At 44.1% G+C, this 11604-nt stretch overlaps 1 protein-coding gene across 6 annotated transcripts in view; it reads right to left on the bottom strand.

Moving 5' to 3' along the window:
• Window positions 1–624: 624 nt before the first annotated feature.
• Window positions 625–11604, bottom strand: part of TLE4 (TLE family member 4, transcriptional corepressor) — a 148219-nt gene continuing 137239 nt past the window's right edge. For all 6 annotated transcript variants that reach the window (XM_057548757.1, XM_057548758.1, XM_057548761.1 and 3 more), the window contains 6 exons: window positions 8386–8635; window positions 7051–7298; window positions 5096–5243; window positions 4492–4642; window positions 4062–4138; window positions 625–2307 (listed from right to left, as the gene is read on the bottom strand). In XM_057548757.1, the coding sequence (XP_057404740.1) occupies window positions 2200–2307; window positions 4062–4138; window positions 4492–4642; window positions 5096–5243; window positions 7051–7298; window positions 8386–8635 (982 nt within the window). In that variant the 3' untranslated portion in view covers window positions 625–2199. The remainder of the gene's footprint in view (window positions 2308–4061; window positions 4139–4491; window positions 4643–5095; window positions 5244–7050; window positions 7299–8385; window positions 8636–11604) is intronic.

Here is an 11604-nt window from a genome sequence, read left to right as displayed (position 1 = left end):
TAAGTGCCTTCTTATGCTGAAGCTTCACAAAGCCAAGCAGTAGCAGCCCGAGGGACCTCAGGCGTTCAAAGACTTCAGTGTATCACGTTGGAAATGTTTCCCAAACCCCAAAGGCTGGAAATGGTATGCATCGGCTAACTCTAAAGCAGCATTGGTCCCACAGAACCTTCTGTGATCTTGGAAATGTTCTATAAATTTATGTAGTCCAACATGCTAGCCATTAGTTGTATGTGGCAAACTGAACATTTGAGATGTAGTTAGTATGAATGATAAACTGAAATTTTAATCAAGTTAAAATTAAACAGCCACAAATGGCTAGTGGTAACTATATTGAACAGCACAGCTCTAAAGCATCAAGGCTTTCAGTAACACGACAATGCTTTCACAAACTAAAGAGTCACGCAATAAATATTTGCCATCATCGATAACCTTTATCCACCCTCCCTTCTAGCTCTTCTCAAGTAAGAACACAGAACTAAAACAGCAACAATAAAAAAGCCCACATGACTTTTCACAGCAATCTCCCTTGAATAAAACTAGTAATTTTTAATATATACGAGTGGCATAGTCAAAGATGAAAAATAAACTAAAGCCAGCAAAACGAAGAATTAGAAATAAGCATACTAGAAGTTATTTATGTTTAATGCTTAAAAGTCTGAATGCACAAACAATCTACCATTATAGAAGTACTGGTGGTCAATACAATGCATTAGAACTATGTACAATGCACAGTTTAGTATCAAAATCTTTCTACACTGTAGAGTTTTACGAAACTGTTAAAGACATCAAACACTAAGCACTTAAGACACCATTTTTTTTTTCCTGCTACCACATTAGGAACGTCAATGGACAATCCATTTCAACTTGCAGCATCCATCCATTTCTAGTATGAAATTAAGTAATTTTCTACTTATACAATAAAGTTTATCTACACAGTTCTCTTGATTTTGATCCATAGCAGCAAAGGCACTGTACATCAGCAGATCCACAGACTTAAAAGATTTTTAAAGCATTCAAACAAAAAATAATAATAAAAAAAAGGAGTCACATATCATAGTTTAACAGCAACAACAACAACATAAAAGATAACAACAATGTTTCTGGCACAATGGCACGGCCTGTGTCCATTTCAGGGACATCCAGCTAAGACATGGAAAGAACCGGAGGTAAAGAAAGCAAGTCCTCATCCCAGGTGAGAGTCCATTCTTTCTGATTTTCACAGGGAGGTCCTTGCAAATCCTCCTCTGCTCCTTGTCTTGTAAAAGACTTGACTTGCACAGTGGGAGGAATCCTCCCCTGAATCTGTGCGGTTCCCAAAGAACATGCCAAAAAATAACCCATCATTTCTCGTAATGACAAAACTGCCCAAAGGTATACATCTCCCTCTGCAAAGAAATGTGGCAAAAATACCCAGAAGGGATTAAGTTCTCCCTTTGAGGCCAAATTTAATTTGTTCATATGTCTATAATACAATAAAAAAAAGGAATTAAAAACATATTACAAAGACACTTGTCAACAAGTCAAAAAAAGAAAAAAAGAAAAAGTCCAATTACTTTTATCGAATATAATCTAAAGCTATAGATATATTGGTTAAAGTTGTCCAAATAGACTCAAATGAATATGACATGGTCTGTCACCTTCTAATTGTTCAAATTTCCAAACATCTTTAAAATAAGTAAAAAACAAAAACATCTAACAACACAGCAACATATTGCTTCCATATGTAATTATACATTTCACATCTCTATACAGTCATTAGTCTACATTTAGTGACATTTTTAATCAGTTATTTTAAACCTTCCTTTCCCCTCCTTTGCCAAAAAAAGGGGGGGAGGGGTATCAAATACAACGCATCTTCATTATCAATGCAGGAGCAGACAGCTTTATTTAGTCAGTCATTGTTAGAAAGCCTTCTTTAAACAAAATAAATATATTACAGATATAATACATAATTAAAGATTCCTTTCACTGTTAAGTAGGGTTATCCGTGTTCTTCCGAGTAGATAGCTGAAGATTTGGTATCACAGGTTCTTAACGAGTATTCACAATTCAACAGCAGGGAGGAAGTGGGGGAAGGTGGGGACTGAGCTCCACGACTGCAATGAGTACTGGAAATCCTTGGTTTCGGATGCGGGGGAACAGAAGGATGACAGAACAAAGTGCTACAAGGAGGAGTCCAGTTTGCATGAAGATTTGTCCTTAATAAATAACTTCATAAACCGTGGCCTTCTTATCCCCAGAGCCAGTGACAATGTATTTGTCATCCACAGAAATGTCACAGCTGAGCACCGATGAGGATTCTTTGGACTGGGAAAGAGACACACAAACACATTAAAGACTGAAAGGAAACCCACGAGTACCGAGAGGCAGGACTGGAGGATCTGGAGCAAAAAGAAGCATAACATGTTCCCTTGACCAAAACAGGAGCCCAAGCGAGGAAAGGCAGTCCCGACAGCTGATGAAGGAAGGCTCTACTTCAAAGCCTAGTCTCCAGCTAAGAGCAGAGGGTTCTCAGTGTGAAAACTCTCGCCTTCACTCAGATGGCCTGGATGCAGACGGAGCTGCAGAATGCTAGACACGTCACTTAACCTGTCGTGGCCCTCACTTTCCTTAGAAGAGGTAATTAGGTAGAGACAGCTTACCTGTCTGCCACGACAGAAGGTGGCCTCAGAGTCCAGGTGAGGTAATAATGGGGAACTGTATTGAAAATACTATAGTTCTTGAGATAGGGAATGCAACAATATTTCTAACATAAAACCTCGTTGTTCCCTATGTAAAAATAGAATGTAAATGTGCAAGTGGGGAGGAGTTCAATAGTTAGGAAGAAAAATGTTACCACTCTTGTTAGAGCTCCAAATACCATGTTCAACTACACCCACTGCAAAGCAGTCACGGTTAACTTTTAACTAAACTGTGCTAAACAAACAAACCCCACAGGATTTTAACTGGGACTTTGAACAGTTAAAAAATAAACGTTTGACATGCAGATGCTAACCCACTACCAGTGTTTCTCAAACTTTTGGAACGCAACCTGTAATAAATACATTTTACTTCACAACCCAGAGACCCGAGACATAATTTTACTTCATAACCCAGAGAAACGAGATATAATACTTATAATACTCACTACAAAAAATATACTCTTAACATTTTTTATTTCATTTTTTAAAAAAGTGCTGGTTGGGACCATCTGCAAGGTTGTGATCGACAATACAAAAACCACTGTATTACATTATAAACTTCATGACAGTAAGAATCTGCTATTTTTGTCCTATTATCTTGCACAGTACTTTCACTCAATATATGCAGTTTTAGATTCAAATGAATTAATCTCCTCTACGACTTAGTACCACATGGTCAAGAAAACTGCAACGCTGTTATGTTATTCCTAAAAAAAAAGACCACCACCTAGAAAATAACATCCTAAATACAGAAGGTTAAAAAGGAAATCTTCTTTAACTTGCCTATGAAATTTTCACCTACTAGCAGGAGAGAAGAGAGAGATTTGTATGTGAGTGTGTATCATGCCTACAATCTGGTTCTCCTGCAAATAATTCCACAAACTACACAAAGTACCACTGAGTTAATAAGAATAAAAGTTCATAAAATTAATCAAGATTTATTACACTTTTCCACAGCACTCTTTTGGGGGCGGGAAATCAGGAATAACAACACGAATGAATATTCAAGCAAAATGCTCAAATTTTAAACAAAAATTTTAAAAGCCATAATTAAAATTAAATAAATAAATAAATTTCACAGAAGACATGAAACTGCTACTCTATCATGTAAAAAGGGATGGGGCGTGAAGAGCTAGTTAGGGCCACAGGCACGGCACCTTGGCTCTGAGCTCAGAGAGAACGGGACACACCTCCTGGCGGCACGGCTTGCAGCTGGGACCCTAGTCTCCCCCTCAGGCACAGTTTTTCTTCTCTGTGCGATGGGAGTGACACTAGCTCCTACCTCCTAGGACACGTCCGTGCGTTATTAACCTGCGAGAACGCACAGAGAACCAAGCAGTGAGCGCACAGTGAGTGAAGGCTACGCAAGTGAAGTGTTACCTGGAATATACTGGCCCCGTAAGGTGTTCTCCAGGCATTCAGAAGGTTGTCCTTTCCCGTGCTTACAAACCATTTGCCTATAGGAACAGGGTTTCAAAAAAGGTAGTGTTTATTCCTTTGTCAGAGTCCCGAGACTTGTGTTACAGAGCATCAAATGATACACGGAAAACTCACCTAAATCTGCAATAAATAAGAGTTTCTTTTCACTGGAAAAATAAAGCCCACTCTCCTAGATTTAATGAGTCATTTATACTTAGGGCAAGGATAAAGTGGATAAACTGCAGAAAATTACATGGTATTAGGGAAGTAGGCATGTGTGAGGAAGTAATATAATTCTGAAGAGGGACACGCCAATGAACTAAAGACCGGACTTGAAATGAATCAGGAGGAAGGAGGAATGACAGGCAGTGGACGCCAGGGGCCTGCTTACCACAGTGGGCGAACTTGAGTGACAGGACGCAGCTCTCGTGGAGATGGAGCTGGTACTTGTCGGGCTTGGTGACGTGCAGCACCTCCACGTTGCTGTTCTCCATCCCCACCGCCAGCCACTCTCCAGTTGGGCAGTAGCCCAGAGAAAAGATCTAGAATTAAAACAGGTGACGGTGATGATGGCTACAGAGGACACACTTCCTTTAAAGGGGAGGCACTGCTTCCTCTGGGGATACTGCTTAAATAATGAAGGAAATCAAGATATTGTGAATTGTACAGGAAGAAATCAAAGTCAAAGGTGTGATCCCAAGTAATGAGTCAGATCTCCACAATCTAACTTACTAATCAATTGTGTGAAATTCAAAGACCTATAGGGTAATGGCCATTGAAATAAAAACCTGCTAAAGCCTGTAATAAATGAAATTTTTTCTGTCCTTCAATAAAATTATATACTGTTGTATTTTGACAGAAAACAACAAAAAAGTTTTAGTTATCTAATTCTGAGTCAAAAGTGACTCTGTCACATGGTCAATGAATTGCCGCTGAAGTCTCTCATATATTTCACAAAACCAGGTCTCTAAAATGTCACGTGCACGAGTGCGCACCTGGGAGGTGAAGTCATGCTGCTGCAGCTGCCGCCCTTCGCGCAGGTCCCAGGACCGGACCGTGTTGTCCAGGCCGCCGGTCCAGAGCTTGGTGCCATCGTTAGAAATGTCAATACAGCTGGCCCCGTCTGTGTGGCCCTGGAACTGCCTGAAGATGTCAACATGGAGAAAAGTCCTTCAACAGGTAATTCTTAGGTGAACTCAGTTTAGAATTCCTCAGCCATCAATTTCATTACAGGCCCTACTGGCAGATTTCCTTTTGGTTTATTATATTTTCTATTATTCAAAGTAATAACAAGGCGTATACGTAGAGAGATGAAAGTTTAATTGAGATGCTGAATCTCCCGCACGTTTATTTTCGAACACTTAGGAAGTCCTCTTCAAATTACTCTTATGCTAAAACACAATTGAAACAACTGATGGAAAAAATATCTCCATCTGAATCAAAAGAAAACACAGCCACATGAAAATGAACTAATCAAAGACACAATCTGAGACCTATTCTGTCAGTGTGATATAAAAGGAGGAGAGAATTTCAGAGGATGTAAGGAGTCGTTTCCCTTCTAAAAGCCCTGGGGATGGGCACAGAGAGCAGCAGAACGAATTCTGCCAGCGAGCAGCAGCGCAGCTGTAGGCGGCTGTGCCAGGTGAAAGGCCGCGCTCTCAAGTAAGGAGTGTGCAAAGAGCCTCCGTGTCACTCAGCTGCCCCAGGAGCAGGCAGAATGTACGAAAGACACGGGGGCTGGGGCTTAGAAGCAGTTCCTCAGAAGAGCCTTACCCAAAAGGGGAAAAAGTGATAACTATTTTGTTTTTGGAAGCATTTATAGAGCTCCGTCCTGCAAAATACGTTACAGACGGACAGCAGGGGCCTCTTCTCCTTCCACCCTCCCCTGAACCTGTAGCTGGGCTCCATCACACCCTCTGCACACCCGTTAGTGGATCACACCTCTGGCTTCCTGCTGTCTCAGGTGCTGACATCTGGAGACACACGTGTTTCAGGGCTTTTCCTATCAGTGCCGATCCTACGCAACCTCATTTCTAAACAGACATAGTTATGTCTATCCATCCTGTAAGGTGGGACAACAGATTACGTAGATCATTTCAGGGTGAGGCGCACCCAACACAATGCCTGGGCCCAGGGTAAGAGCTCAATGATCATTTGTCGGAGGAAAGAATGTGTCAGATACACACAGCACCAAGGACTGCACCACGCACTGTGAACCTTCTCAATGAGTACCTACTGACAACGATGGTTTGTTAGCACAGGTGGCAAACGACATATGTCTAACGAGCTCATGAGGTCATGGGCACCTTATGTGCATTAATTATGTAAAACTGACCTCTTGGGACTTCCCTCGTAGTGCGGTGGTTAAGAATCCGCCTGCCAATGCAAGGGACACGGGTTCAAGCTCTGGTCCGGGAAGATCTCACAAGCCGCGGTGCAACTAAGCCCGTGTGCCACAACTACTGAGCCTGCGCTCTAGAGCTCGCGAGCCACCAACTACTGAGCCCGTGTGCCACAACTACTGAAGCCCGCGTGCCTAGAGCCCGTGCTCCGCAACAAGAGAAGTCACCGCAATGAGAAGCCCGCGCGCTGCAACTAGAGAAAGCCCACGCACAGCAACGAAGCCCCAACACAGCCAAAGATAAATAAGTACATAAATAAATTTATGAAAAAGAAAAATAAATAAAATTGACCTCCTATTTTAAAACCTGAATTGGTGATGCTTCGTATAATTAAAAAAAAAAAAAAAAGAAAGAAAGAAAACAACCCCTCATCCGATAAAAGTTCAAATGGTGCAGAAGACAAGATTTTACAGCATCTTAAAATGGCGCTATTCTTAACAATGTTTAGTAAGACAGCTGTGTTTCATTTTTTTAAAAAGACACACACACAGCTCTCCAGCACAGCACAGGCAAATCCAGTGCCCTGGTCAGGGACCCTGCTGACCCACCTCACCAGCGTCTGGTTGTGCAGGTCCCACACGGCGATGTTGCCGTCGCTGCAGCATGAGAAGCAGACCTTGGAGTCGGGGCTGATGGCCAAGGCGTAGCAGGCGGGGGCCGAGGACGTCAGCTCTGCCTTGATGCGCGGGGTGGGAGCCGCCAGGTCCCAAATGGACAGGGTACTGGCTTCCCCTCCCACAATTAGGGTGCGACCATCAGGGAGTAATCGGCAGGAACGGATGTAGTTATCCCTGTTCTGTACAGACAAAACCCATCAAGAGGTTACTCATGAGGAAAGGAAAACAGCATTAACATGAGAGCAGAAATCCATAAAAGTATTGTGTTCCCTCCTGGTTTCAATGAGCTATTTTCACTTATGACAATGATAAAGTAGATTAATGCTAGTAAATTACATGAAATTAAGGAAGTACTTAAACTTGATCTACAAAATTCAGTACCGAGATATTTAATCTTAATTAGCATGAGAACGCAAAGATCTAGACCCACTCTCGGCACCAGCAAATCACCCAGCCGCCTGAGTCATCTGCACATGCAGACACAGCAGCCCTCACAACCCTGGAGGGGCCACACCGGGAACCGGGTACACTCGGCCTGGCTGCTGAAAGGCCCCGTTTCTGCCACCAAACAAGTGCCAGGGAGTTAGAGACCTTGTGGTCCCTTCCGTTCGCCTGGCCCTGCATTACCTGGCCAAGGGGCAGCACGGGCTTGATTAAGCAGCACCAACTGGAGGCAAGGCTTGACCAAGGCGTGTTACGTGACAGAAGACACCACCTCCTCCCAGCTCGTGAGGTTATGGGAATCTTGTGCAGTTACCTTAAACTGACCTAGCATCGTGCTGCCGCGAAACATTCTACTGCTGGTCCAAGGATGAAAATCAAACTGAAATTTCCTAAACAACCCGAGGACGAATACCCATGAGACAGCTAATGGGGTAGCTAGTGTTTGCCACGTGAAGTATTAAGTTACTCTTGTCTCATAATGTGACAGATTCTGATACTTGGGTGCACTCTCACAGAAACCACCGTGGGCTTGTAGTTTTCTTAAACTCCTTTATCAGATAGGAAAACAAGTGGTCTGCCTGCTCCCATGCACTGGGCAGGGTGAATGAAAACTGCACTGGAGCAAGTGCCACACGTGAAGAACCGGATAAATCCACCTTAAGTAACTGAAAGAAGACACACCTTCTCGTCAGCGCTCCAAGTCAAACAGCACAAACCACTGAAGACAACTACCCACTTGGGATCAATTCTGTGTGTTGCTGGTACATCCAGGTCCTATTTTCTGCATGAAGGCTTAAACCATGTTCATCCACGTTCACTCACCAGACAGTCGAGCTGAGAGACGGGGCTCTTGTTGCCGGGGTGGCTGATGTCCCAGACCTTGACGCAGCCCTTCCCACCCGTGTATACGTGTCGCGTGGGGTTGCTGATGGTCACCGCGCACACCACCTCCCCGTGGTTCAGGGTGTTGATCTGGCGAGCGTGTCGGGGGATGCCGGGGCCAATGAGGGCGTCCGGGGGGAAGGGGACAGGCTGCATCTGACCGTCTGCAGTAACGTGGAAGGAGTATGCTCTAAGGCAGTGGCGAGGAGAAAAGACAGGAAAGGGAGAATGCAAAAAATGTTACTTAACTGATTGATCACTGTAATGAGACGAGAAATAAAACATTTTCAGTGCTACGTATGATTTGCAAACAAGTCAAATTTACTGCATATGGTGGAAAGAACATAACTTTCAGAGCCACAGAGCTAAATCTATGATCAAATATCGTGTCAACTCTTCGCTAGCTGCTGTGTGACATCAGTAGTTACATAATCTCTCTGAACCTTACTTGGTTCTCATCTTTAAAATGGAGTGAATGCTACCTACGCTTCTTAGAGAATTAAATAAGATCACCAAAGCCCAGCATAGTAACTACTCCTCCAGGGCACTTGACAAACTTGCATTGCCTTCTACTTCGGGTGATTCAGAAGGCTGTGATAAGATTTTAACCTACAGATCACTTCACTCCAATCAAGTGACTTACTAATGAAAATCAGTAAGCTAAAATTTTGAAGTTTTAAGATGATAAGAGGATCTAGGCCTAGATACTGAAATGGCATATGACCCACCAAAAAATGAAAAAAAATTTTTGGATTAAGTCCCATCAGACTTGACAATAACAAATCCTAGTAATCCCATTCCCAGTGGAATTAGAACCTAAAAAAAGCATCCTGTGTGACTGCCCCAGAGGCCCACCTGTGAGTTCCTATCAGTACCTCCATCTCCAGGTCATTTCCAGGGAAAACCCTCCAGTTGTGAAAGCACTTGGCTCTAAAATGCAACTTAAGTTAAAGCATCTCCCTCAACAGACACCTGTATTCTTAAGGCACTGAAGTCAGGGAACAGTCAGCAAGTGAGGCCGCTGGGATGCATGCTGGGTTTCAGGAGGCAGGAGATGTCGGTGGTAGGCAGGAGGGAGCAGGGCCTGTCTTGGGGAACCATCACGGGCAGTAGCCCACTTTGGAGATGATGGCATTGTCTTTGGCACGGAGCTTCAGAATGTGCTCCGTTTATGGGAAGAAGTTTATGAAAGACATACCAAGGGAAAACATTTGTGGGTAGACAAAGCACAGGAGCTTGGACCTATCAGGGAAGTTTTAGAATCAAAACAGTTTATAGTTCCTTAACGCAAAAATCTACAGGCTAGCCACACGCATCAAAATTCAGCCCACTATTGAGGGGACATCATCAACAAAGTCCCAAATGTCCCCAGAAAGGATGTGGCTGTGGCAGATTTGGGGACCAGAGGGCAGAGGGCTTTCTCTCTCTGTGTAGATTACGCAGAGAAGTGGGTTAGAACTGGGCTGTAGAAGAGAAGGAGTATGTCGGACTGCTGAGGCGGAGGTGGTGGGAAGCTAGGAAGACAAGAGATATATTCCTGTGGTCGAAGCAACGGACTTGGAGACATGTTGGCTGCGTGGCCTGGGAGAGAGAGATGCGAGCAGGGTTCTCAGGCTCGGAACCCAGGTGGCTAGGTAGGCCACAATACACTAGTGAAGGTGACAGGGAAGCATAACCGAAGGGTACACATGCGGGGAGGTAAATGGTATGGTTTTCTTCAACCTGAGGGCAGGTGAGAGCCCAAACATCTCAACCAGAAGTTGAGCACTCGGATTCACAAGGGAGTTCAGATCAGAAAGATCAATGTGCGCTCATCCACAAAGAAGTGATAGTTGAAGCTAAAGGAGCAGAAAGAATAATCCTGGGGCAGATTATATAATGAGTAGACTAGATGCAAAATTTAAGAAAATGCTTACAACATGTAGGGGACCTCCAGCAAGAGCAGCCAGAGAGGTAGATAATCAGGAGAGACAATAACATGGAAGGGGGAGTAGATGGTCAGTCACATATTTCTTGGGTTATCCCAGTGCGAGAAGCACTTGGGGATGCAACAGAAAGGACTGGGGATACAAGAGAGAAAAAACCCCACCTACCCCCTATTCTCCAAAAGTTACCTTCTGGGGGCTGGGGGTAGGTGGCAGGTGGGCTGAGGGGCTGATTCATTAGTGAGATACTAACATATATAAAGATTAAAATGTCAGATGGTCAATGCTATGAACAATGGACAGGCCACGTACTCTGGGAATCTGACAAAGTGAGAAGAACAGGGAAATTCATGGCAATGGGGCTGCAATATAAAGAACAGGTATTAATTTCCTTGGCCAAGAAAGGAAGATGGTATGAGGAGGAGTATGGTACACTGAAGGCCAGAGGGAGGTAGGACGCTTACACTATTCACTTACTCAGAAAATATTTATTAAATACCCAATATGAGTCAGGTACTATCAGATGCTGGGGAATCAGAGGTGAATAAGATATTCAAAGTCCCTATCCTCCAGAGTCTACATCCTAGAAGGGAAGAGAGCTAATATATAAGCTGATAAATCAGTAACCTCAGACGGCAGTAAATGTGCTCGCTCTCTCTCACACACACACACACACACACACACACAGTTTCAGATAAAAGAGACGGAAGGCACGCAGCAAGGTCCGAGGCGGTGTGCAAGCTGAGAGCTGAGGGAGGACCTAGTCTTGCACGCATAGAGAAGGGAGGGGGCAGTCAATGCAAGTCTTAGAAGCAGCAGCAAGGGAGAAAGCCAGGGGCACTCAGGGGAGAGTGACAGGCTGCAGAGGGGTGCAGCCTGGCCATGTGAAAAAGGGCCTCATAGGCTGTGAGGAGGAGTTTGGGCTGTTATTCCGAGTGGAGTGGGAAGTCACTGGAGACTTGTGTGTGGGGCAGTGAGCGCCATGATTCAGTTCATGTTTTCAAAGGATTGCTCTGGTTGTTGGGGGAAGCATGGATTGTAGGTGGCAGAATGGAAGAGGGAAAACTAGTCAGGGGGCCAGTGCAGCAATCTAGGGGGAAGCTAGTAGCCAGGGCTTGAGAGACAGTTAGAAAACTGGGAACGGATCTGCAATTCAAGATTTCTCTGGGTAGAGGCAGAGAAGGCTGTACTGGATGGCATGCGTGGATCCTGGAGGTGACAGTGAGGGCTGATG

This window comes from Balaenoptera acutorostrata, chromosome 6 (genome assembly GCF_949987535.1).
Source record: "Balaenoptera acutorostrata chromosome 6, mBalAcu1.1, whole genome shotgun sequence".
NCBI lineage: Eukaryota > Metazoa > Chordata > Mammalia > Artiodactyla > Balaenopteridae > Balaenoptera > Balaenoptera acutorostrata.
This window is presented reverse-complemented; position numbering and strand designations above follow the sequence as displayed.